A 25976-nucleotide genomic window follows, 5' to 3' on the forward strand; every position below is an offset into this window, starting at 1 on the left:
GTACCAGCGCAGGATGTGCGAACATCCAACGTCCTTACAACGCATAAATATGAACGACTCAGAAGAAGAGATGGCAAGCCAAACACCCCTTTTCCTGTAATTCGCCATTCAATTGGCTTGCGTGTCGTGTTCCCCACGTTCGACCTTTACGGCCGTATTCATATCCGGCGTTCCACCAGTGGAAATGTGCTCAGGACTGCCATTTGTGATCGTTAAAACGCACGCTTTGTCTTTGCGAATGTCATTTGCGCATTTAATATCCACAAAGCATGCAAAATATTTAAAGACTCCGCACATATTAAGAAACTCTTCCACAAGAATGTTTTGCATACGATTGAAAGACTAAGCATTATAGCTAAATATAAAGCATTCTTAGACTGCTATCTTATGACTGCTATCGAATACAAAATTAATACCAAATTTGACTCATGTGTGGTCCGTCTATCAATTAAGATAAAAGCCAAAAGCAACACAACCGCAAATTGAGCGAGCACAGCGAAAAAAAAACGGAAAAAAATGAAGACAGTGGAAAAAAATGGATGCATGAAGAAAAACGCCATTAAAAGGGACGTTGATTGGATTTATGGCGAAACACAAAGACATCAGCGCAGTGGGGTGCGCTGCGAGGTAAGACAAAGAAACTGGTTTTCGGCCACTCCTCCGCGTGGTGAAGCCGGCTTCAATGTCGGCATCGTCATGGACCAATACCAGTGTAGAATTCGGCCATAATTTTAATTTGTCGTCGGCACACTCACAGGCGAAAAAGGTCATAATTAACTGGTAACATGCCGGCCAATCCGCAGCGTAATTAATTTTCAACAGTGCAGCTTGTCGACATTGGTGCTGTTGCTATTGTTGTTATTGTTGTTTGTGTTCATTAGTGGTTCGCGCTGAACAGGTAACACTGGCTGCGATGACGATGATTATGAAGTTGACATTTAAATTGATTGTCAGCCGGGCAAAGAGAGAACTTCCAGCGTATGTAAACACAATTTATATCAATTTTATATCTTTATTGCGAGTATAATTTTTATTAAAAACTATTTACGAATTACTTTAAATATCAGACAGTTGAAGAATTCAAACTCACTTAAAACATTAATTGATTTCAGTTATAATAATGCGCACATTAAACAAAAGTTTAAAATTTCAGTTAGTTTTTCTATGTCAGAAAGTTAAAGTGAAATTTTTAATTTTGTTTGTTTTTTTGGCTTCTATATAACCAGTACCTCCAGTTGCAACTAAACACCTCATTTTAAAATTAATTAATTTTTGTTACCACTTTTTTTAAAATAAATTAAAACTGAAAACTTTTATTTAAGACAAATCTGCTTTAATATCAATAACTTCAACTTAAACTGTTATAAACAAATTTCACAATTAATCTTATTCTAAACAAAAATCTTTCATTATCACATAACCTATCAAAATGTAAGTAATACGACAATAAGGCTACCAACTATGCAACTCTTGAATTCGTTTTTGAATTGCACATTTGGCAGAACGTTAAAACGCCACCAAAAAGATTCAACACAACATTTGGGCCATTCAAAATAGGTCCTCTGAGGTGGCTGGGGGTTGTGGTCTTCGTTAGCGAGTGTCCTCGAGCGTCCAGCCAGCTGGATCTTGATTAGAATTCTTAAATATTTATAAAACAACAACGACATGGCCCATTGGGCTCACCAAAAGCAAACAGGTAGAAACACTGGCACCTCCCCGCCAAAACCCCTTTGCTTCGTGGTGTGCATGAGGCTGGTGCCACGCCCAAATGAGGTGCGCATGTGGGCGGAAGGAAATTTGCATAGAAGGCAAATAAATGAAACAACAGTTAGCCGCGTACGAATCGGGTTATGAAATTAACATTTGGAGAAGGGTTCACATTCAGCCAAGACTACGGATATGGCTACGGCTACGGATACGGATACAATTGAAGCCTGGCCCCAACTCCGTGCGCCTGCTGAGCTAGCATTTGCCACTTGGCCGCAGCTAAAAATGCGAAAAGTCGACAAAAGTCTAAAAAGTTTTCGGTCTACCCTAGCGAAACGAAATGAAATTTTCAGTTGACTTGCCAGCATCACACGCCCAGCCTCCCTCCCAACACGCCCACCTCATGAAACTGCCAGGAATGGGACATTCTGCTGAGTGCAGCGGTGCTAGCATCCAAACAGAATCTGGGACGTTGGCAACAGGAGCAGCAGCAACAACAGCAGAAGCAGGAGTAGGAGCAGCAGCAGCAGCGAGGACACAGTCGACACATTTAACGATTATTGCCGGCCATTAAAAATAACAAGCAAAAGTTTTGCGCATAAAGCCGCTTCGGGGATTCATTCAGCGAATCCAAAGGCGAGCAAACTCTTTTACCGAATCCTTTCTCAATTGCAATTGTTGATCCTTTGGCAACAGTGAGCTCTTCGGTTTGTCGCAGCTCTTTGCAATGAAATCGCAAAAGTTTAAATTCAATTCAAGCCAAGTGCGCATTTCTTCGATTTGCATTACCAAAATTGTTTTTGTTTGAAGATAGATAAGTTAAAGTTTTATTTTCTAAAGCTCCTGAGCAAGGCAATTTTGTTTTGCTTGTATGTATTATATTGTATTTTGTTTATTGTATTTTGTATGTCGCCTTCGGCCTTTAATCCAAGCATGTGGTTATATGGCGATATATGCAATCTTGCATATATCAAAATACGAACTATTGTCTACATGCGTAAATAGTTCACTTGATATATGTGATTTACGACTTTTCCGAATTTACATTCAGCAGTACAGCGAAAAGATAATAAAAGTGATAGTGATGGTCTGCAACTTAATCAATTACAGAAGTTATACACACAAATCACCTTGCCAAAAACCAATTCTTGCTGGTTGGGAAAGCATGTGCACAAACCAGTGACTCAACCACGGTTGCTGCGTTGGCTAAATTTCCATCAAGTTAGAAATTGGGGCATACTTTTATGTGCACTCACTAAATGCTGCATTGGCTAAATTTCCATCAAGTTCCAAATTGTGGCCTACTTTTATTGTAGAACAAATTCAATTTATTTTCGCCTAACGTATTCTTATATATAATAGATCTATATATAATAGTTCGATAAATAATAGTTTTTATATATAATGATTCTATACAGAATAGTTCTATAATATAAGTAACTGAATGTTAAGATTCGATGCAGCTTTAGTTCTGCAAACATTTTAAATATGCGTTAATTCTATGCCTCTCAAAAGCTTACTGCGATGATTTTGTCATATTAATGAACTTTACGTTATGCATCGAACAACGTTCACATTTGAATGGCAAGTCTGTTACTTCCTTTTATAAATTAACGGAAAAATTCAACTTTTAAAATATTTTCATACGAAAAATAAATTAAAATGTAAACATTTATACAGTTCATTTTTAAAAGTTTTCATATTAATGCCTGCAATAAGTCAAATATGTTAAATTTTTCCACCGCCTTCAACAGTGTGACAAAATATGTATTTTTTCATTTGCCGCTTGCGGTCACACTACGCTCGCATTTAGAGCATGCGAAATTACTAATCAAAACAATTGGCAATAAATAATAAAAGACGAGAAATGGATAATGTAAGAGAACTAATACAATTCCTGCAGCCCAACCAGCGACTGGACCTCAAAGCAGTGGCACTGACGCACGTGCTAAGTAAGTGAATCAAAGAAAACAGAAATTAAATGTAAACAAAGTGCGGCAAATGCAACACGTGCTCGGCTGTAAGATCTAAAAAAATACATATAAAATTATAATTAATACCAAATATTTGCTAGGTCTGACTGGAAGTGTTGAGGGCAAAGAGGCCATACTCTCCCTGGATGACATGCTGATGGCCATCTTTGGTCTGACCCTCGATGACAACGCTACAGTTTCAAAGGATGCAGTTCTCAGTCTGATTAACCTGACGGCCGAGGAAACTGGCGCAATCAAAGTCTACGAGCTGGCGAAGCAAGTGCAACCCGTAAGCTGAAGCGAATCAAAAATAAGAACTTTCATCATTTAATACAATTTATAGAGATTTGCTATTGCGGAGGTGGCTTCCAAGCAGATCTGCGACGAGCAGGCAGAGCTTGCGGATGCTTGGAGCATGGTGTTGAGCAATTTGAGCCGCGTCGAGGCGCTCGTACACTCTATACTGGATACATTGGAATCGACGCTTCCTCAGCTGGCCAAAGCATTTGCCAAGCTGGAGTACAATAAGAAAAAATGCAAGCTGCACTATTTGGCGCCCATCTTTTGCAATCTTACTCAAGTACCACGTGGGCGTGAACTGTGCTGCCAACCCAAGTATCAGCTGCTGGAGAAGCTCCTGCCCTTTGCCTCGTTCGAAGAGAGCGTGGTGCGCCGCGGCGGTACCATTGGCATCATTAAAAACATATGCTTTGATGCAGTGTATCACGATGTAATATTAAACGAGCAGGATGACATATTGGTAGCCATACTGCAGCCGCTATGCGGGCCCGAAGAGTTCACAGACGAGGAAATGGAGAAGCTGCCCATTGAGCTGCAGGTGAGTAGCTTGCTGCAATTGCCTGATGTATTATATTTTACTGATCTCGTCCACTGATCTATGTACCAGTATCTGCCTGAGAGCAAGACTCGCGAAACGGATCCGGATCTGCGCAGGATGTTGCTGGAATGCCTGTTGCAATTGTGCGCCACTCGCCGATGTCGCGAAGTGCTGCGCGCCAAAGGCGTCTATGAAATACTGCGCGAGTACCACAAATGGGAGGCGAAAGTGGGTCGCGAAAGCGAGTGCTTGCTGGCTTGCGAAAACGTTGTGGATATTCTGATCAAGTAAGTTGAATCTTCACTCATTGATTGTTCGAGCTAAACATAATGTGTTTACAGAAAAGAGGACGAAATTGGACTGGACAATTACAAAAGTGTCGAGGTGCCTGCAGATCAAGCCGACAAATTTGTGCAGGAGGATGCCGCCTATGTGAAGAGTCTTTTAGATTAGCGCAAGACACTAACTCACTGTAAATATAGATATATAGATAAATTCTTAAGGACATCTTGATTTTTCAATATATGAATGCCGTTTTTATTAAGAAATGTTTATAGTTCTTGTGTGTTTGTGTTTTCTATCTTAATTAGCGCTAGAAAAAGTTGTATGCACGCATTTAAATGCAAAAGAAACAGTTGTAATTCAATTCGATTAGCTTTGTTAGCATCATTATCTAGTTTTTTTCGCTTGCGCTTAAATGTAAATATAAACTTCTTAGGTGCTAAATACATTTGCATTCAAAAATGTTTAGCAACTGTTTTGCCATGAAACGTTTCAATGTTTTATTTTATACATTTTGTTTGGTCGTTCATTAAATGTACTTTGATTTGGATTTGTATTTGTATTTGTATATGTTAATTGTGTTGAAGAATGCTTTAATTATATCGGTTGTTAGCCAATCAGGTGCTTAGTTTGTTGAAAACGTTTGCTTTTGATTAAATACTTTTGTTGCATTGCAAGCAGCGATTTCAGCAAAATTTTGTTATCATATCAAAAACGTGTGCAAACTCTTTCTTTTGTATTTTTTACATAGTTTTAATTTCATTTGAATGCGGAAACCATTGCAAGCTCGCTTAGTGTAAAAAGTAATCATTTAATCGTCAACATAAAACAGTTATAAATGGTAACTATAATTGTAAGGTTATCATTAACAATTCTTATTTATAAAATGCTATTGTTGATCTCTTAAGCTTTGCACGTAGATGTAGCTTGGTCCTATTGGTATTTCATTTTCATTGGAGTACGTAAAATGTAGTTAGACTTTATAATTAAACGTTTGGGCTTAAGGTAATTTTGCAAGTCGAAAACTAAATTTTTAATAGCTTATCTTTTCAATTTCATCTCTTTCATTTAATTGTTAACTTAGAACTGATTTCCGTATTAAATTCCTTCATAAGGGCCAGGTCTGAGTTAACTAACTGTAAAAAGAACTGCGAAACAGTGGAAGTCGATCATAAATAATGACGGCTTCCTACAATAATTATAAGCTGATTAAACAATCGCCTTTTTTACTGGGCTTAATAAAACCAAAGATAACGGCTGTTGATAAGTTTATATAAAACGTTAAGCTTATTGTAGAAGATTATTGTATGCATGAACATGTTTTATTAAAAGCCTATCGCAGAAGGCACGACAGAACCTCGTACGAAAAGATCTTGACCTCCTCCGAGCCGAAGGGTATGTAGAGGCAATTGTGGGAGGGATGTACTTTGCCCATGGTCAGACTGCCGGCATGATACCCGCGTCCGGCATATAGCGTCTCGCCATCCACAGTGTGACCTACTGGAACGGCACTTGGTGGCACTTCGCCATTTTCGCCAGGCAACCACATGAAGTTTTGACCACTCAGAACTTCGTAGTTCTCCAGTTCTATCTCCTGTTCGCCATAGGCCACGTATGCCTTGCCCTTGTTGGGGATGATTTTAGCTGGCAGCAAGTCGTTGTTGTACCAGGCACGGCCTACAAATATGGTGCCGCCATCGGAATCATGTCCAGCAACGACTGCATCTTCTGGCAAAGCGCCATTGCTATAATGCAACCAATTGTGTACTGCAAAGATCCAGTCGGATTATTAATTTGGCTCTGCACGTCTAATGGTGCTCCGTTTCTTACCAGGCATTTTCTTCGAAATTCGAATGTGTACTGTGTGCTTCGTAACCGGTAAATATTTCTTATATCAGGCTGTCGCATTGCTAAATTGATAAGCTCTTATCTGATAATTCAAAGCAATTTCCGAGCCACCTATCAGTCGATGAGTCAAGGTCTCTTATCTTAAGTAGTGATAATAATAATGATTCAGTTAAGATTGGACTATTTTATGTTGAATAGAACACTATCATTTATGAGAATCTGGATGCATTTTCTGTGGCTTGCTTCGCAGTTCTCTACATTTGTTAACTCTATCTATGTGGCCGTTAATTAAAATTAAGTATACATACTCGTAATTGTTAATTCATTTTTGCCTAAAATTCAGCATATACTAACAAATAAATCTATATACAATAGTCGAACAATACAATACACAGGTGAGTTGTAAGTAAATATGTAAATACCTAATTTTTAAAAGTAATTGAAATTGAATTTTAAATCTCGTTTTGTCTAGCTTTGATTTTAGTTTTGATATTTGCCTAGCAGCGCTTTGCGTTTATAGTTTAAATTTAGTTTTTTACTTTTTGGTTTTGTTCCTTTTTCCATCAATTATTGTTAAGTAGTTGTTAAATATTCATTTATAAATCACATAATTGCTTGATGAATTCCATATAAATATGTTTCGCTTTGTTTTCGCCATGATATCCTGTGTAATCCTTGTGTGCAATTACTGTAAGGTGCAATTGTAGACACCGAGATAGTGGTAGAGATAGAGGAGCACGATAGCGAGACACACAACAAATGGTGAGAAGAAGAAACACAGAGAGAAAGAGAGAGAGATAGCAGTGTATGAGTTATGTAAAAATATTTCGCGCAGCTGAATTATATTAAATGCTTTTCACATTCACTTTAGCTAAATCCCTTCATCTTCCATGGGATGCTAGCAACATCTATTGTTGTTCATTTTGCTGATTTCATTGTTGTTGATGTTGTCACTGCTACCTTGCAGACGCCAAGAGCAGCAGCGCGATGCTAAGTAGAAAGGACTCCACGTCCTTTGGGTGGCCACCATTGCAGGCATCCGCATCACTGCAGCTCTGAAGGCAGCCGTGTACGTACCTGAAGGTTAGACGAGAAGAACAGACATATTACATTAAACTATGTCTACGACGAAGGTAAACGACGAATTTTGTCGCATTCAACTGCATGTGATTTAATACATACTTATAAGTGTTAGGGGGAAACGAAAAACATCTGAGTTACGTATTTAGACGGTTAAAACATAAGATTTATCATACTTATGCACATAATCAGGACTTTGCATCAAACAAATGGCGTGCTTAAGCAAACAATTGCAGACAACGTTGCACAGCTGTGCAGCAATGTGGCACAGATGTCGGAGTTGGTTTTCTAGCACAACATAAATTGCTTGCAAGTTGTGAATAAATTTCCGATTTTATCTTACTATTATATTTTTATTTAGCAAAAGAATTGTCTTAAATATTCAATGCGCGTGCCAAAAAAGAGGTTTTAATATTTCGACAACCAAACGAAATGAATGAAAAGAAGGAAAAAGGTAAGTACAACATAGTTTACTATGTTAGAATATATATCATGATATATACGCAGCACTCTGGTATATATAATTATATTTTTTATGGTAACGAAGAGTAAATAACCTTAATGCTCATCACGTAATTCGATCAGAGCATTACATTTTATTACAAATTTAAATGTGCGCAATTTATGGCCTTATTAAGAGACGTGTGTAAGTCGTGTAATAAAATTGGTCGCATGTGCATAAAATGAAAGATATTGTGTTTGGCTAAACGACGCACCTGTTGTCATAGTAGAATTTGCCACAATGCGACATTCTTATGATCTCTGTGTCTGTTGTGAGTGTGCCACTGTCCAGGGCGCATCCTCGCACCGTTATCGTCTCGCCGTTGTCATCTGCGAACCAAAATGAATGAATGAAGCTGTAATATAAGACGATGCTTCATCACTCACCATAATATCCGGCGATTTTAATGCAAGCCGTTGCGGGAAAGAGGCCATCGCGACCCTTGCGACCGCCCATGCAGGGTGATTCGAGTATGGCAGTGGAGTAATTGTTATGAAATGGATCATCGCACGCCTTATTAGCGCCGTTATACGAAACGCACTTGAAACAGTCTATGCAGTAGCCTGTCAAATAATTGAAAGACAATTCGTTAGCGCTCTAAATGGGGACATCGTCACAGTGGTCGACTTACCGCTGCTGATGAGCATGCCGAGGAGCAGCGTCAGGCAGCTGATGATTTCCATAGACGTGGGTGCCGCCATTTTTGGAACACTCAACTCACGGACTCACAGGATGCTGAAGGGGGGCAACGTTATGTGGCGCACTGCCAACTTGGGCGTTGCAACATTTTTGGCCTGAAAGCAGAGTAAAAGGGAAAAAATGAGAACAAGATGAAATACATAATAACAGATTGATTATGCGGCTTCTGTTGATGGCTAGTAAATTGAAAATGTCAAAATAAAGTCCTTGGCATAAGCGAGTGTTGAGTTTTTATGATCTTCATAATTGGCTTTTGTGCAAATCCATGGCCTATTCACGAGTAAAGCCAATTCAGATTTAGACTTGTCGACTCAACGCCTGAAAGCGTCATGCTCGTAAAAATCAAAAGATCTCCCGCAACTCCTCAGCAGTCGCAGGGGCCATAAAAATGTTGTCGGCACACGCGAAATGCAATTCTAGCGACGAAGACTCCCAGCCAGCCAAAAAAAGGAAAGGTAATAAATTTCACAGCGCCAATTTTTGACATCATTTTCCTTCAGCTTTATTTTTTTCATTCCCCTGCACTCCAGAGGGAGCAGTGTATGGCATATTTTTTATTGCAGGAGTGTAGATAATTGCTTTTCGTGTCGAATGTGCGCCATACTTTTGGCTTTTTTATATTTGTTGTTGGTTATGGCTGTTGTTGTTCTGGTTGCTGGCCGTTTAATGGCTCTAGGCCATTGGCTTGGACATATTTCTTATACTTCGACATAACAAATTATGACTAACCATTTTGACTTACGAGCAAGAACCTGACTGAGCACACAATTTATGTGGGTATCTTCCCAATAATTCTTGGACATCTACTTATTTGATGTGCAAACATATTAATTGCTTCCATAGTACATAATTTCAATCAAATTGAGTCGCTCACCATGATATATCTATGATAAGCAAACATGATTCATGTCCGCGTGGATGGGGCATGTAATGCCTATGAAAATAAACGATGCAGCCGCAACTAAATCAAACACGCTGCAAGCCCATTGATATACCGGATATAGCCAACCAACCATCCAATGGCCACTCACTCAACTCAATTCCATAAAAATGTTTTCAATGGCAGCGGTTGCCAAAGCTTCAATATTTCAACAGATTTAAATTTTACGGTCAATCATAACATACAACTGGCAGTTTTCTATAAAGCTCTTTTCACAACTGTGGCAATCTTTGTATATTTTATTCATTATAAATTGGAAGCCTGATAAAGAAAAAATGTTCAAACATGAAATTCAGTGTAGCGAATCGAATTTTTGGTCGATTGTTTGATATTTTCACCGCAATTTCTTGAATTAATTATAAGCCGTGCAGTTCTAAACATATTGTGTGGTAGCAGCTAGTAAACGAAGTCAAATTAAGAACTGACAGACTATTTAATCAATTAGTAATTTGAATATGTTTTATCTGTCTGTTGACCACTTGTATGCACAAGCAATATCATTAATAAGGCGAGACTGCTTCATTTAGAACATTAATGTTGTGTTAATGTCTTCACTTTAAGTCATAATAAGAAGCTATATTTAAATTGCAAAAGCCATTTGCCTTCTTTTCGCTTTAATGCCCGTGTCCGCTCGAATAACCCGATTCTATTTGCAAATTAGCCACTAAGCAGACTAACGGACTGTCAGGCTGTCGTCTTGGCAGACTAACACCGCTAACTCACAGGAAACGCCAGTCAGCGTCCCTGTTGACGGAAACGGAAGTCAGCCACAGCCCATATAACAGCGCCGCCTTCCTTTTGATTGTATTCTATTCTTTGACCAAATGGAGTTTACCTTTTATGCATTGTGTTGCTGCTATTACATGAACTCTTGTCATCGTCCTTTCCGTGTCTTTTCCTCATAAATATATAAAACGTTACCACTGTCTCTCGCCTCCTGGCAACAGCCAGCTTGCTAGTTATCCTCATTGTGATTGTCCTCTTTTAACGACTGTCAATGTGCTTGTTAGTTGCAGCCTCAGTGAAGTTCTCTCCATAGCTATTTGTGTGTGTGGCAGGACTTATTTAATTTCGTGGCTACCTTTATTGCCAGGCAACGGATGAGCTGCTCAGTCCACATTAATGACGAAGCAGAATGTTTGCCAATATGTGTGCCTCATTTCTCGGTAAATCTCAGACAATGCGGCAAAGGGCAACTCAATTAGATGCCTTTTTCATAGATTATTTTCTGCTTCCATACAAATTGGGAAAACTTAAATGAGTTCTTGGCAATAAGATACGATAAGATTTCGACTTTTTATAAGCTTGGCTTATCTGGCTTATTAGTGAAACATCTTGGAGTGTCCCGTGGCGCACATTAAAAATGAAAAATGACAAAGCATTTGCAGGACCCAAGCCAAAGAAACCCCACAAATGTTAAGCCATTAATTTGTTAATCTTACAAGTGGAGAGGTAGGGAGTGGCGACTCACGACTGCCGGCCACGCGCATATTTATTTCATTCTGGTTCTAATTGGGGTTGCTCATTAGGTTCAGAACCACCTGCTCTCAAAATGAGCCATATTAAAATGTGGTTTATATGGGTGTTTAGGAGAGGTAGATATAAAAGAAAAACATAACTAAATTAATCTATAAATCCCTGTATAAAAGGAATCAAGTGCACTTTATGGATTCTCTTAAGGGACAACAACATTTTTTTTTGTCTGGTTTTGCTGAAACCGAATGATTTATTATGATTAATGTAATCTGCGCGTAAGAAGGCTGCTGTGTGAATTCGGTCCGTCTAGTCTGAGAGCGAACTGCCATGATTTAGCACTAGGCAAACTTGATATTATCGGCAGAGTCATCACAACTTCTGCCCCCTCTCGGAACAGCTGACAAGGGTTCACAGTGTCAGAGGCGACAAAAAAGTCAATCCAAGGGCAAGCAAGCAAGGAGTCAGGCCCAAAGTTTAGACAAAGGTCCCCTCCCAGTCCCTCCTCTGTTCCCTTAACCTAAGCGTGTGTCATTGTGTTTTAATGGCCTGGAAGTAAATGCCACAGAACGTCCATTTTACTGCTCAGTTTCGAATTTCAATCAAATTTGCAAAGTTTTTTGCCTGCCTCCTCTTTTTTTTAATAGTCCTTATTATAATGCGTAATTTCCCTGCCTGAATTTCAATTTCTGTCAAATTAGCTTTAAATAAATTTAAGTTAAACAAGCAAAAAGCACAGCTTACACCGCCGAAGTAAAAGCTTTCTATGGAAATCGTTAATTATTCAATTTGGTTTGACAAAAACTTTGGGACAGGCATTGAAATTAATCTGGTAACTACGTGATATTGACAAAATTGAACAGCTAACTTTCTTCATTTAATTTATATTTTCATCGAATCGATCATATTCGTACCACTATTTGGGAGCCAAACACCTTTATTTGCTCTAGAGGACACGCTCTGTCATCGAGAGAAAATTAATTTCATGAGTGGCTCACACACATACCAACAATTATATTCACGCACATATGAGTTGGAAAGGCATTTGCATAATTGCCACTTTAAATGGACATTTTGTTGCCGCTGGAAAATGGGCTAAAACTGTGAATTGCATTTCCAATTTACAGCTGCAATTTGCAGTTAGTTGCATCTGTGTGTGCACCTGTACGTGTGTGTATAGTTATCCCCAAAAGATAGAGCGGAGTGTGCAAATAACGCAACAACAGCATAAAATGTGACAGTCATGAGTTAAGAACTACTGAGTCAGTTATTCTATTTTGTTTAGTTACTTTTAATTTTATTATAGTTTATGGCAAGGCAAACAAAAAACTGGTAGTAAGTCAAACGGAAATAATTCGCAAAGAAGATATTTTCATTTTGTTTAAATTTTCTGTTAAAAAATTATTTAAATTCGCTCTATGAAATGAAAATATGTTGAAGTACATTTTATGTTGTACTTTACCACATTTTTACAATATATTTGGTTGAGGGAACAGGTGGATGACATCGCTCAACAAACTTTTCAACAAATTCCATTAAATATTCCATTTTCATAGTTTTACCTTGTTGCGTTTCACCTTGATAGCCAATTAACATATTTTTTAATACTTACTATTTCGATCCATATCACCAACCCAATTCCAAATCCTATCACTATTTATATGCCATGCTCTGTGGGCTTTTAACGGAAAACGCTTAATGGACGCACACTCCACAAATGTTGGCGACTCACGCAAGCGACTCCTTCCTGAGCGAAGAGGACACCCAAACTAGCCGGATATTTATGTGCGGTCAGTTTGTGTGTGTGTGTGTGTGGGTGAATGTTTGTGAATCAGCTTATTGTTATGCTTACCATTAGTTAAGCACTTAAGCCAATTTTTTCAATCATTGTGCCCTCTTGAATTGGGTTTCAAAATGCCAGATGCCAATTTGAATATGCCCTGTGCGATTCGTGGCCATTAAATCTGCATAATCCCCAGTTGCGCAGTTCGCCGAAGACCGTGAAATATTTGGACGGGTGTTAAAGGAGTGCAGCAGGTAACCACCAAACCACCAGCAGTGCAACGGCCACATAGACTTGCAGCATTTGTGGATGCCCCAAAAGTCCCACTGCATGTCTGCGTGAATGCTGAGGCCGTAAATCAACAATGCGACATGTGGGCAGTTGCCAATTCCGTTGTGGCAACCGCAAAACATTCCAATTACCGAACCATCGCTGCGATAATCCAATTTTGCTGCATGCCTTCCTAATTGATGTGGAAAATGTTGTCAGGCAAAGGATGAGGGCTTCTTATTGAAATGCGATTATAGAGCAGCGATAAAGGGTAATTTAAGAGACTTTGAATGTGGATTAATGGTTTCAAATTTGCTTCTTGCGCGTAATCAAATGCATATTGCAATTATTAAAGCCTCCTTGCGACTTCAACTTACACAACTGCACTTCTTTGCTTTCTCTATTGAAAATATTTTAAGCCTGGCAATTTTAAGGCTTAGACTGTCCAATACCCATTTGTACTTAGAGGCGTTTAAGACTCACCTCCTCATTCTGTCATTGGTATAGTGACACTCAAATGCAAGGAGACAAGATAAGAAAGGCTTAGACTGCACTCAATAGTTGCTCGAAGGATGAGTGTTGGGAAGGGGTGCGCGATAAGCGGCTTAAGACATTTGCCTGCTGCTTGAACTACATGCAAAGCAGCTCATCCTTCACCGATTCTCTCTTGTGCCTTCCTTTTTGAATGTGCAGCTGCTGTTTGAGCTAATTAAGAACTTAATGATTTGGCAAACTGGCTGCAAGGGCTACTCTGTGGAGCAAGCCATCTTTCGCCATTGACACCAATAGCTGTGTGTGTGTGTTCGATGACACTCGACCGCAATTTGCCAATTGACAAGAGCAACAACTACAAAAGCGACCCTTTTGAGTTCTGAGCTTGGACTGTGCTTGCCACTCAACGAGGCACAGTGACTGCCACCTCTTTAACCCCTCTCTTTGTCTCTCTCTCTCTCTCCCTCTCTCTATCTGCCTCTTCCGGTGCCTTTGGCTCTGATGCTCACACGGTTGACTGGCCAGAAGAGCTTGCTCACTTTTTGTTAGATGAAGTACAAAGAGGCTACGTAGGAAAACTCATTCTCATGATGTCAATTCCAGGACTCAGCCAGCTCATACAGTCAAACAGGAGGGCAGAAAAACAAAGCTAACCCACTGTTTGGGTGCCTCCTGCTGCCTGCTGCCAGCTCAGCTCACAGTTCATCTAATTGTGTGGTTATCCTGTTGCTCCAATTCGTTGCGCAGCTAAATTAATGAATTGGCTTCACTTTACAGTTTTATCGCGTTGTTAACAACCAAAGAGAGTGGACAAATGAGGAATGGGTGGAGGGCGGTAGGATATTCTCCCTAAACGACGTGCCTGGCACGCAAAGATGTGTGAAATTAACTGGCCGACTCCAAGTTTCATTTACGTGATCCCAGCTGCGGTTTTCAACTAATTGACAAAATACACAAAATAGAGGTAATAATAAAATAGAGGGGAATGGGTATAATGGACAGTATAGAGGATTGGCTTGAAGGCTATCTTCTAATTAATTAAATTATGCTTGCAAATGTGGGAATGGGAATAGAATCAGAGAGACGAGGGCAGAAAGTAACGCGGAGTGGTCATCTTTATTAAACGACGAGTAGACCTTGAGATCAAAAAGAGAGAATGGTGGTGAGTTCCGCTAGCATTCGAAGCCGAGATCTCGCCAGGAGCGCACGCACATTTAAATTACGTAACCAACTCATTTAAGTTGGAAAATCACATGATCCATAGAGAAGTGAATGTTATTAATTAAGAAAACCGATAATATGATTAAATAAACAATTACAATAATAATAACCGTCGTTCCTGAGTTATTTACTACTAGTGAAATAATAACAATTAATAATAAACCATTTTTGGGACTCGTTCGGGATTTCTGAATTCGAACTAAACATAAACTATTTTGTAGAAAACTGTGCTGTATTTTGTAGTCAACAAAGATGTTCTTAACATCTCAAAAAATTGAAAAGTGTCGAGGCACAGAATAGAGGAGCGACGAAACGGCGAAGAAGGACGATGCCACAGGGACAGTGCACACGCAAAAGGCGTGAGTGTACAGACGAGTAAACTGTCTACATTAGAGTCGCCGAGAGAAGCCGTCGCAGCAGTGGTGCAATTTATTGGAAGCCGTCAGAGAAGCAAGCGAACAGATGTGCAGACGATCATAGGAAGCAGACAACATAAGCAGAGGCAAGTTTGTTGCGGCTGTGTGAGAGGGAGTGTGGCAAGAAAGGGCGCGGACGTCATCAAGAGAGCAGGGCAGAGGACGAGCGTATACAGAGGCAATACAGTGGCTTGGTAGAGCGACGACAGAAGCACTCTGTATCGATGTCGTGGTGAGTTGGCAAAAATTATTTAACGCCATGGTTCAGCTAAGCATGGAACCGTCGGCATTTGGCTGATAAATAAATAATAATGAACAGAAACGATATTTTGGCACTGCACGTAACGGTCTTGTGGGTGAAGTTATCAGAACTTGGACTTTGTGCAAATGGGAAAAAATTAGAGTTGCAAAATAGCCTAATGCAACATGGGTTGCAAACAGTTTTAATCAATGAGCAAGGTAGTGCTATTGGTCACAGCTGACAGTTAGAGGCTTAGACTAAAGGGTGATGAAGGTGGTGTTTCACAATTTTATGGTTTAAATTCCCCAGGAATCAATCAGTGGGTAGAATAACTTGAAGAGTGTGCGAGAACAGTAGAGTGGAATCAGCATCAGTTATTTATTTATGCCAAACCATTGCTTAGTGGTGCAGCGAAGTTGTTTGTACTTAGCAAGCGTGAAAGTCGTGATTGGAACGCATTAAAGACTATTTTGATAGACGAATATGGTGTAAGAGTGTCGTCAGCTTAAATTCACCGTAGACTTAGCACCGTAGACTTAGAAGAATGAAATGTTGCATTAATACTTATTTAGTGTGATGGATGTAGTAAAGTCCATTAATTTGAAAGACGAGAGTTTGATAGAGTATTTCGTTAACGGTCATGTTTTATGGTATTCTGAACCATTTGAATCACATTCAGACAAGCAAAGCAAAGAGGTTAATAAAGCAATACCAACCTAAGAGAAATGCTGACTCTACTGTAGGAATTGAAATCGTATTGACAGATGAGATATCAGCTTCCCAACATCCGCAGCGATTGCCAGATATTGCCAGCAGAATATAGTAGATGAGCAAATCAAAGAATGGCTGGCAGAAAATATCATTAGTAGTAGAGTAGACTACCATGCAGATGAAAAAGGTTCTATTGCGAGTACCGAGATAGGCAATGTACTTGAAAGATTTTGAATATGAGATAGAACATCGGCCATGTCGATGCACTGAGTCGAGTATATTATTTTGCTTTGACAGAAAGTGGGATGCATAGATTGAAAGAAGTGCAATATGCCTCTGATCGGAGAAGACAGAAAGAAAAACAGTATAAGGTAAATGATTTGGTAATTATAAAGCGCACTCAATATGGAGGTGGTTTGAAATTGAAAGGAAAATATTTCGGTCCTTATAAAGTAGTTAAAGTCAAGCTCCATGGTCGTTATGATGGTCAGAAAGTGGGAAATAGAGAACGGCCGTGTCGAACATCGACTGCGGCAGCATATATGACGCAATTCAGTGCGAATCCTAGGTCCGGAGGATAATGGAAATATAACCAGAGATACGAGAGCAGAAAGAAACGCGAAGTGGTCACCGTTATTGAACGACGAGTAGACATTGAGACCAAAAAGAGAGAATGATGGTGAATTCCGAGTACATTAAAGTTGCAAAATCACATGATTCTTACTCAAATTAATGTTATTATTTCATAAACCCCATAATACTATTAAATAAGCAATTATAATAATAATAAACGTCGTTCATGAGTTAATTTACTGCTAGTGAAGTATTTGGCAACCACAAAAATTCCTCGAATATTTACATATAACAAAATTGTGTGAATTTATTTGGAGTGTGAGAGAAAATGAAAATGTGACACTTTGAACTTTATAACTGATAAGAGATATCTCTTCAACATTTTCAACATCGATAGTATTCTAATGGTAAAATCCTCCCTATTTAAATCTGTTTGGCAAAGCGCTTGCAACTCAACTTAAGGGAACAACAGCGACCAAAAGGCAAATACAAGTTTCGTAGCAACCTAAATTCTTTAACATTTTCATGAATAACAAAGCAGCAATCAACGCATCCAGAGTGCTATAGCCACAGGGACCCCCGAGGCGAATTTGTCTATTAAATTCTTCTGTCTGGATGAAAAGTTCCACAAAGAAACTCAATTTAAAGTTGAGTTCTTGAGGCTGCGGTCAGATGACTGAATGACAGATTGAACAACTGATGCAGAACCTACTCTTCAAGTCATTATGCGGTTGAGTGTGTGTGTGTGAAATGCCAAGGGAGTCACACACACAAGGAGTCACACACACAGGTGAGAAACGGGAGGAGAGAAGCCCAAGGTGCAGATGCCGCCTCACATTTGCTCAAGACAGCAAAAAGTTGGCAGAGGAATGAAAATGAAAAGTTTTCGGAGGCAAAGCAGATCATGTGAATGACAAGACAGGATTAAACATGTGTACGCACACACACACACACACTGGCACACACACACCCACACACACACACATACACACTCCCACTTACATTTGAAAGGCGACAAACCCACAAGGCAATTAATTTAATGCAGCCACCTTAACAGAGGAAACACAACGTATCACTGGGAATACAAGTTAGCGGCATGAAAACTTAAGCTAATTAAAACGCTCATGTAAAATGCTTCTCTGTGTGTGTGTGCGTGTGTGTGTGTGTATTTTTATATGCAAGTGTGGTTAGGCATGAGGAATTAATATTTCACACAGAATTTTAGGAAATTATGTTGAAGCTCCAGCAAAATTGCTGCGGCTGCTTGAGAAAGTGGATGCGGTTGTTTCCTTGAGCGTGTCCTTGTTTGTGTTTGTTTTTACTTTGTGTCCCTGTCACATAATGCCACCTGCTGAGGCAGGTATCCCCTTTCACCATGCAAATATTTACAGATTATGGGTATCTTTTCTCTTGTATCTGCTTATCTGTCAAGTTGTGACGATGTTTTGTCTTTGGCATGTCGAGTGCTGGATTTGCACATCTAATTATGTTAATCGCCTCACGTGTGCTTCGCAGCATAAATGTTGTACTTCAAATTGTTAGCGAGACATTTAAAGTGAAAGTGTGATAATTTACACTTGGTGTAGCAGGAGAGATGTCGAATGGGCCAAGTAAAAGGTTGGAGAATACTAAGCAGCTTATAGTCAAAATCAATTTTCTTATTACAGGAAATATCTCCTCTAGATAGCTCTAGAACCAACTGCATTAATTTCCACGTAGGATATGTGAAACTATGAATTTCCATAGGAAGTGAGCATTTTGCATTGTGTATAGCTGTATATCAGTAAGTAGCCTGCATTAAGTCAGGCAGATAGTAGAGTATTTCCAATTTAAGCCTCAGCTGTAAATTCAAGCAGCATTTTATTACATGCTGCAGCCACATTGTTGCACAAAGCCGATGAAGTGTAAACGCCTGCTTAGACCAAGATTTTGTAGCTCAGGCAAAAACATTTATTGTCGAGCAATAAATAAGGTAGCAACACTTAAGCGGACTCCTCTGAAAAGTCGTTTGAATTACAAATGAGACCCTATGCAAATGTTCAGAAATGCTTGTAAATGGCTAATATAAATAACCTCTATATTTCAGAAACTATTTAATTTTTTGTTTTAATTTAATGTAAATGAACATCCAACTCATGCATATTTTACGTATACGTAACGTGACCCGTCCGCAATAATCAGCAACCAACACATGAAACTTTCTCTCCGGTTTACGACGACTGCGCCACTATTTCGTCTCGAGGCGCAATGCGCCAATATTTTCTCATTATTTTTTCAGGAAGCTGATTTACACCATTCGCAAAAGCAGCGCAAAAGGATAAGAAAGCTGTCAGTTCGCATTTTCCTTGTCTCCACTCTGCTGCTCTTTAAACTTCTTCTTACGATTCCTGCGTTTTTCAGTTGATAACACGCCCCTTATATTGGCATATACTAGCCCTCTGAAGGTGGCCACGTTGATCATCAAACTAAGTGCATTTTGTCGTTATGCACAACACAAGCTGGCAGCAGAAACAACAACCAGTGTAATGCAAGAGAAAACCACAGCATTTAATTTTTCATCCTATTCTGCGGTTTTTCTTTACTTTTTCCTCTGAAACAACAATTTCTTCTCAATTCATTTTTTTCAAATGCTTTTCATTTATTTACCAAGTTAGCAAAACGCCGCAGAGTATGCGGCTGCAATCGAAACTGTTAAGAGTTGTAAACTGAGCACTGAACTTTAAATGCTTCACGGAGTAGGCCAGCTAAGAGATGGCAGAAGGGGGGAAGGGGAGAAGGATAGGCGTATTGCTCAATACTTATTCAGCGAGAAAACTTTTTCTTTAGTTGTACTTCTCTGCTTTTCTATTTGCCGCACTCAAACCTCATGTATTTGGCCAACTACGAAGTGAAAAATAGAACACGAAATTAAGCGCGGCGTGAGAATAAAGTTTTTGTGCCTTTGTGCAAAATATTTTGCACGGAAATTGCATTTGCGGTGCTGTTTACAACAATTTTAGCTGCAACATTCCGCCAACAATGATGTTGACGATGATGAAGACGATGGCGTGGTAATTAAAATTGCGAGAAACTTCTCTAATAGAGTCCCGAATGCAATGCGGCGTGATAAATGTGACAAGCACAACGGGGATCGGTGCCAAATTGCAATGAATGCATAATGGATGCAAATGAGTCAAAGAATGGGTGAATGAATAAGGGGAACAATCTTGGTAAGGGATTCGGTCAAATCTGATGGCTTGATTAATGATGGAGTCTAGGAACAAAGGGAGTATTAAGCAATTGAATTATTCTGTGGAAACCAGTAGAAGCCTTTCTTGAACAGTGAGTAAATATGAAAATCACTTGGAGTCGGGTAAATCCACAATTCTCAGTAAACGATTGAAGTTCCAAACCGCTTTTGGAACGTTTTAGTATCCAAACTGAGAATCTTGAAAACAAATTGCAAACAGCTGAGCTATCAGTTAAGACATTTAAAACAACAAAAGCACAATTTAATTTGTCTTATTTTCAAATGCAAGAATAATTAAGGCGTACTCGAAACATATAATGAACTCAATAAAGTTTTACCAGCAAACTAAAATGTTGCATAAAGACGCAGCCAGGAAAGGAAATGAAATTATAAAATGCTTTAAGAAGAACGAAAAGTTGTTGCCATCGTTGCCACCTAGCTTAACTGAAAGTTTTCATAAAGGAGAAGCGATCCACGCAACGACTTTCCAAAGTTTTTCAATAAGCAGTATTGCTAAAAACAGGGCTCAACATGTGTTTCAGCCATGGCCAAAGTGAAACTTAGTCGAGGGGAATGAATGAACAACACAATTGTGAAAATGTAAAGCTAACTGAAATAAGCAAGAAATAGGAGCTGGAGCAGGAGCTGGAGCAGGAGCAGGAGCAGAAGCAGGAGCAGGAAAATATGGAAGCCAAGGCCAGGGGGCCTTATAATTTATGATAAGCCAATAAAAATAATTGAAATACATTAAAGGCAGGCAGCGCTCAACTGAGAGTGCCAACCACACACAAGACCATCTGAATGTGTGTGCTCATGTGTGGGTCCAACGAACTCATCCCTCCTGTTCCTTCATCGATTGCTGTGAGCAGAATCGAACTGGAGGCTCGAGAATATTAAAGTAATGGCACGCAATAAAAGGCGAGGCATAAAAAACGACACGGGAATGTCAAAGTTGAGACTCAAGCCTCAAGGCATTATGATTGTGGCTGCTGTCGTGTGAAAGGTATGAATAAAAACAAAAATAACAAAAATACGACTGGATAAATAAAACATTGCGAAAAGTATTACGATGTCGAAACTCAGAGGGTTAATGTGAGCCAGGATATGACTAAGTGATTGCTGTTTGATGATTGTTGTTGACTGGAAGATAAGATGACAAGCGACTTTGATTTGCTCTCAGAGAGCGATAAAAAGAAATTTCCCATATACTTTATTTTCCAGTAGTTCATGCTGCGTATGCTTAATACGGGTGGGGGCACAAAGTGACAAATTGCAGACATATTTCATAACAGTTTGAGTTGCTTGTGACATGACCAACTTACACACTAAGTGAACTGCTTTAGTGTGCCATAATTCTTTAATATATCTAAAGAGGATGCTTTTTACAAAAAAAAACCTAAATTTGTACTGCTTTAAATAAAATCTGAAATCAACTATGTTTTAGAAGATTTTCAAAGATATGGAAAATAAACTCTACTTAACTTTATCAGCATTTTCATAAACTTGTCCTAAGCCACTTGCTGAACATTTATCTGCTAGTGGAAAATCAGTCTCCCAACCAGTTCAGCCTCATTTTCTTGACCACAAAAAGTTTAACGTGTTAAAGTGAACAGCTTTGGCTTGATGTTTTTTGTTTGTTTATTATTATATGCTCAGTTTAAAGTAGCTTTATTTTAAAGACTTTAATTTTTAAAATAACTTCAAAAAATAATAAATTTAGCAATTGTTCGCTTTGTTAAATTTCAATTGAGCCTCATGCGAAGGCCACATAATATATAAATTCAGCCGTTGTGCGATCAATGTGAAGCTGGCAACCAAATATTTCGGCCGCATCATCAAAAATGCAGCAAATTAATACGATAAATTTAATTAAAATTTCAAATTCCTGCTCTTTTGTGGTTTTTAATAACAACAACAGCAATATCTGCTGTACAAACCAGCAATAAAAATGACAAAGGAACAATAACAACATACTATTTTCATTTATTATATGCAGCTGGAAAAGAGTAAATGAGCCAACAATAATGATAATGGATGCAACTACGGGGCGTACGATTGACAGGTTTATATGCGGATGGCCTTTTAGCCTCACTTTGAAAATAGGAGTAAGTACGTATGTCATGTGTTCGTATGCATATTCGAAGAAACACACAGTTTTTGATGGTTATTCTAAACTAAAAGGTCAGTGATGCACTAAAGCTGATAAGCCCTCACCCACATCACTGCCCATCCGTCACTCTATCCCCAGACAGTCCACAACGCACCTGGTCAGCAGATGCAAGGAGAGTCTGACATTTTAAGCTGACTCTGCGCTTTGAAGCGTGTTTCCTGTGCGGACCACAATACCAACATCAACAGCAACAAAATCGAGTGCACCATGCTCGATAGCCACATAGAAGTTCTAAATTGAACAGACAACAAAGATAGGAAGATGAGTATCTGGGGGAACGAATAATAAAAAATAAAATTGTATGCGTGTGCTCTGTAAGCAACCCGAACAAATTACGGTGTTTGGAGCAAGGTGAAGTTTGATTATAAGGCTACTATAACACTGTGATCTTAGGACAAGTTGGATATGGAAAGAAGCCGTAGAATGATTGACATATCCGATGTGTGGAGATGCACTGAGTTCAATAAATTGGCCATTATATTTAACTGCATTCTACTTTTGGAGTAGTTAAATATTGTTATCTTTTTAGTTTGGGATAGACAGAAAAATGGTGGTGCCACATTAATCAACAACCCTGGATATATGCCATTTACAAGTTAAAAAGCAGATACAAATAAAATAGTTTGAGACATGATCTTAATATTTATTTAACAAGTTTTTGTTGAACTAACCTAATCTCAATTTAAATTTCGGCTCATTTACAATAAAATTAGTCTGCTGAGCAGTTTGAGCTCATATTTATTTGAAATTGAATTACGAATTATGTTTAAAGCTATGCAAACCAAATAGCAGTTGTTAATTCATTTAATACGCTCTCATGAATTTAATGCAAAATAAGCCTTTATTTCTGAACTCCTCTTCGATCGATGTTGCTCCAATTTTCACAATGTCGTTATCAAAAACTCAAATTAGTTTTTAAAATACCACGCACCGCATTCTGATAGCAGCGTCCGAGGCTGGAACATAAATTAAAACTCATAAATTGTATTATTTATTGTCTGGGTGGAGGAGTCAGAGTGAGAGTTAGGAATTAATCCCAACGCAATATTTACGTACAGGAATGGAATTAGTGATAAGGCTGAGTGTCCTTCGGGTCTGTCTGGAGTATTTGAAATATTAATGTATGCGAGGATGACTAATGCTCCAAATAAATTCCGAATAAACAACTGATAAAGTGTATGTAAGTTGGTGGCATGCTCATCCCAAAATACATTAAACCGAGCGAATTTTCTCACCCAGCCAATTAGCAGCAACAGCAACCAAGTGACCAATTTAATATATTGATCGCCCAGTTCGCCTGATGGCCACATGCCACAAGCAGAGCTGCTGCTGCTGGTGTAAATTTAATGCAATTCCTGCAATTCATTGAATACCCATTGGAATACAATCAAAGAGAAAGCTGGATAATTTCACATTTGTCATTTAATTGGGTCAAGGATGTTTTCTGGCTGCAACAACAGAACATGTTTCCAATTTGTAGCAAATAGTTGGAGTTGCACTCTCTCAAAGTGAGCACAAGTTATGCTTGAATTCTGTTGACGACAGGCTAAAATCAGATTTAAGTTACTGTCACTTGCTTCTCTTTAACTGTTGTCGCAAATATGACTAACACAATATACACCACTTAACATTATGTGTCATTCATTCGCTTTGCTCTGTTTGCTGTGTAATGTTTACCCTAACCAGATAAACAATCCCTGAATTTCTTGACTCACAATATAATTTGCCAAATTATATTTACCAACTGTTTCGCCTTCCTCTTCTAGTACATTATCCCAGTATCCCAGTTTCACAGAGGTGCCTGCAAAGAGAAAGCACAGATAAGTCAAATACGATGTGTATACAAGGAGCGGTCAGAAACTTCTTCTTTTGGTTGCAATAAACTCTCAAAATATTTAAATGGAAAAACTGATTGTCGTATGGTTTCTTGTTTGTAAAATTAAAGCGTTTTATGGTAAGACCATAAAAAAATACCCTGAGTTGGGAAATGGACAAAAGACAGTTGAATATTTTAAAATGTTCATTTTTTGTCAAGTCTCTAAGAATATTAGTTAATTTTTTTAAAAATATTCAAAAACCATTGGAATTTGAGCCCCCAGAGTGTTGTTCACACTTTCCAGGTATTTCTCTTCATCTCGTTTCTACTTGACTCAAATTAAATTCCCATTCCAGCTCCTGCAGGGTTTGTGGCAGCTTGTTTTGCTTGTTTAGCCAAACAAATATTTACCTTGCGAGTTTTTAATTTAGGGATTTCTGTGTGGTTACATGAGTGCACAGGGACCACATCACATGCACAGACACACCCACAGACCCAAAGATGTCAAGTTCGGACTCCAAAGCCTGCTTATACGATCTGGTTGCCTGGTTCAGTGTTTGTAGTAAACCAGGGTATCATTTCTTTTTGTATAAGCTATTTTCTTTAGGATAACTTATTTGGTCTTACTAATGATTGGCTGATGAACTTGCCAATTTAAGTGACCGGTGTATTGTTGAGCTTGAGGTGCGCACTCTCGCTATGCTCGTACTAGCTCGCCGGATTGTCGGGGTTCTTTCTTACTCAAGCAATACGGATTTACTCTGCCACATTTAAATAGTGCGCGTTTACAAAAACAAGTAACCACTTGGGTTATGAAATTCAATTATCATTTATGGGAGACGCCGACACGTCCTATAACTATACCGAGACACTAGTCCTATTAGAGGGAACGTAGATGACAGTTGTCCCTCTTCTTTACCCACCCTACCATGATAATGATATAAATTTTGATACATTATCCCTTGGACGGACTCTTAAAATCCTACCACATTCTGTAAAACTCTAGCATGGATACTCGACAGACGAATTCTACTCCTTAACTCCTCATTTTAAATTGCTTGCAAATTCATGTATTTTCTCTTAACTTAATTTGGTATGTTGTGGACATTACTCTTAATTCTATTTTCTATTATATAATTGAGTTATAATCTATGAATACATTTTCTCTTTTTTTTTTTAATTAATTATTATCACTATTCAATTTAAATTATATTTTTTTTCTTTAGCATTGCCATGTAGCTTCATGCTCAAATTCAACCTTCGAATGCTTTACTTATATTTAGGGCTTATATATATATGGAATACATTTTTTTAGATAACAAGTATCACTTGGCGTATTTGCTGTGGATCAGTCCTTTTTTTTTTATATATATGTATATGGTTTTCCTTATTTACTAAGTAGGTCATACATGTCTAATTGTTTATGTACCTACATTGTTGCTGTTTCATTACTCACTTTATGTTTTTGTTTATTTAAATTTTGAAGTCGATGCGATCGTTGGGCCCAATGTTCGTCGACGCAGAGATGAAGCTGTTTAAAGAATTATTTACAACATTAGGAAACACATATATATATATATATATAATTTACGTTTGACTATCCGTTTGATTTAATACCAGCCAGTGTATTGTTAAATATTAATGTATCACCTACTATTACTCTTTTTTTTTTTTTTTTTTTACAATGACATATTTATAAAATTATTCAACCA

The 25976-nt window shown here is 38.5% G+C and overlaps 3 protein-coding genes across 10 annotated transcripts in view; 1 reads left to right on the forward strand and 2 right to left on the reverse strand.

Moving 5' to 3' along the window:
* Nucleotides 1–3493: 3493 nt before the first annotated feature.
* LOC6563479 (protein HGH1 homolog) lies at nt 3494–5041 on the forward strand. Of its 2 annotated transcripts, none has more exons than XM_001990607.3 (5): nt 3494–3659; nt 3782–3969; nt 4024–4518; nt 4588–4805; nt 4860–5041. In XM_001990607.3, the coding sequence occupies exons 1-5, from the start codon at nt 3575–3577 to the stop codon at nt 4969–4971; spliced, it is 1098 nt and encodes a 365-aa protein (XP_001990643.1). In that variant the 5' UTR covers nt 3494–3574; the 3' UTR covers nt 4972–5041. The 2 variants fall into 2 exon arrangements, with proteins under 2 accessions (XP_001990643.1, XP_032592671.1); XM_032736780.2 differs by lacking the exon at nt 3494–3659 and adding an exon at nt 3676–3727.
* A 1013-nt stretch (nt 5042–6054) lies between these two features.
* Nucleotides 6055–6700, reverse strand: LOC6563478 (natterin-3). The gene is made up of 2 exons (XM_001990606.2): nt 6631–6700; nt 6055–6567 (listed from the first exon to the last, which is right to left on the reverse strand). Exons 1-2 carry the CDS (start codon nt 6635–6637, stop codon nt 6134–6136), a joined length of 441 nt encoding a protein of 146 aa, XP_001990642.1. The 5' UTR covers nt 6638–6700; the 3' UTR covers nt 6055–6133.
* The window catches only part of LOC6563109, a 35490-nt gene continuing 15568 nt past the window's right edge, over nt 6055–25976 (reverse strand). Inside the window, exons 1-7 of one of the 7 annotated variants that reach the window (XM_032736783.2) lie at nt 25856–25877; nt 25721–25795; nt 24190–24249; nt 8862–9024; nt 8617–8793; nt 8445–8559; nt 6782–7725 (exon numbers count right to left, since the gene is read on the reverse strand). In XM_032736783.2, coding sequence (XP_032592674.1) covers nt 7605–7725; nt 8445–8559; nt 8617–8793; nt 8862–8931 — 483 coding nt within the window. In that variant the 5' untranslated portion in view covers nt 8932–9024; nt 24190–24249; nt 25721–25795; nt 25856–25877 and the 3' untranslated portion in view covers nt 6782–7604. Of the gene's footprint in view, nt 7726–8444; nt 8560–8616; nt 8794–8861; nt 9025–24189; nt 24250–25720; nt 25796–25855; nt 25878–25976 lie in introns of those variants that run through there. The other 6 variants (XR_004365146.2, XM_032736781.2, XM_043214803.1 and 3 more) reach the window with 6 other exon arrangements.

This window comes from Drosophila grimshawi, unplaced genomic scaffold (genome assembly GCF_018153295.1).
Source record: "Drosophila grimshawi isolate 15287-2541.00 unplaced genomic scaffold, ASM1815329v1 contig_311, whole genome shotgun sequence".
NCBI classification, from domain to species: domain Eukaryota; kingdom Metazoa; phylum Arthropoda; class Insecta; order Diptera; family Drosophilidae; genus Drosophila; species Drosophila grimshawi.

What these genes read in the sequence shown, in the direction of transcription:
- LOC6563479 (XM_001990607.3), top strand. Translation starts at nt 3,575, where the DNA reads ATGGATAATGTAAGAGAACTAATACAATTCCTGCAGCCCAACCAGCGA. An exon ending in AGCTGCCCATTGAGCTGCAG is followed by an intron (nt 4,519 to 4,587) that starts GTGAGTAGCTTG and finishes TCTATGTACCAG; the next exon opens with TATCTGCCTGAGAGCAAGAC. An exon ending in GTTGTGGATATTCTGATCAA is followed by an intron (nt 4,806 to 4,859) that starts GTAAGTTGAATC and finishes ATGTGTTTACAG; the next exon opens with AAAAGAGGACGAAATTGGAC.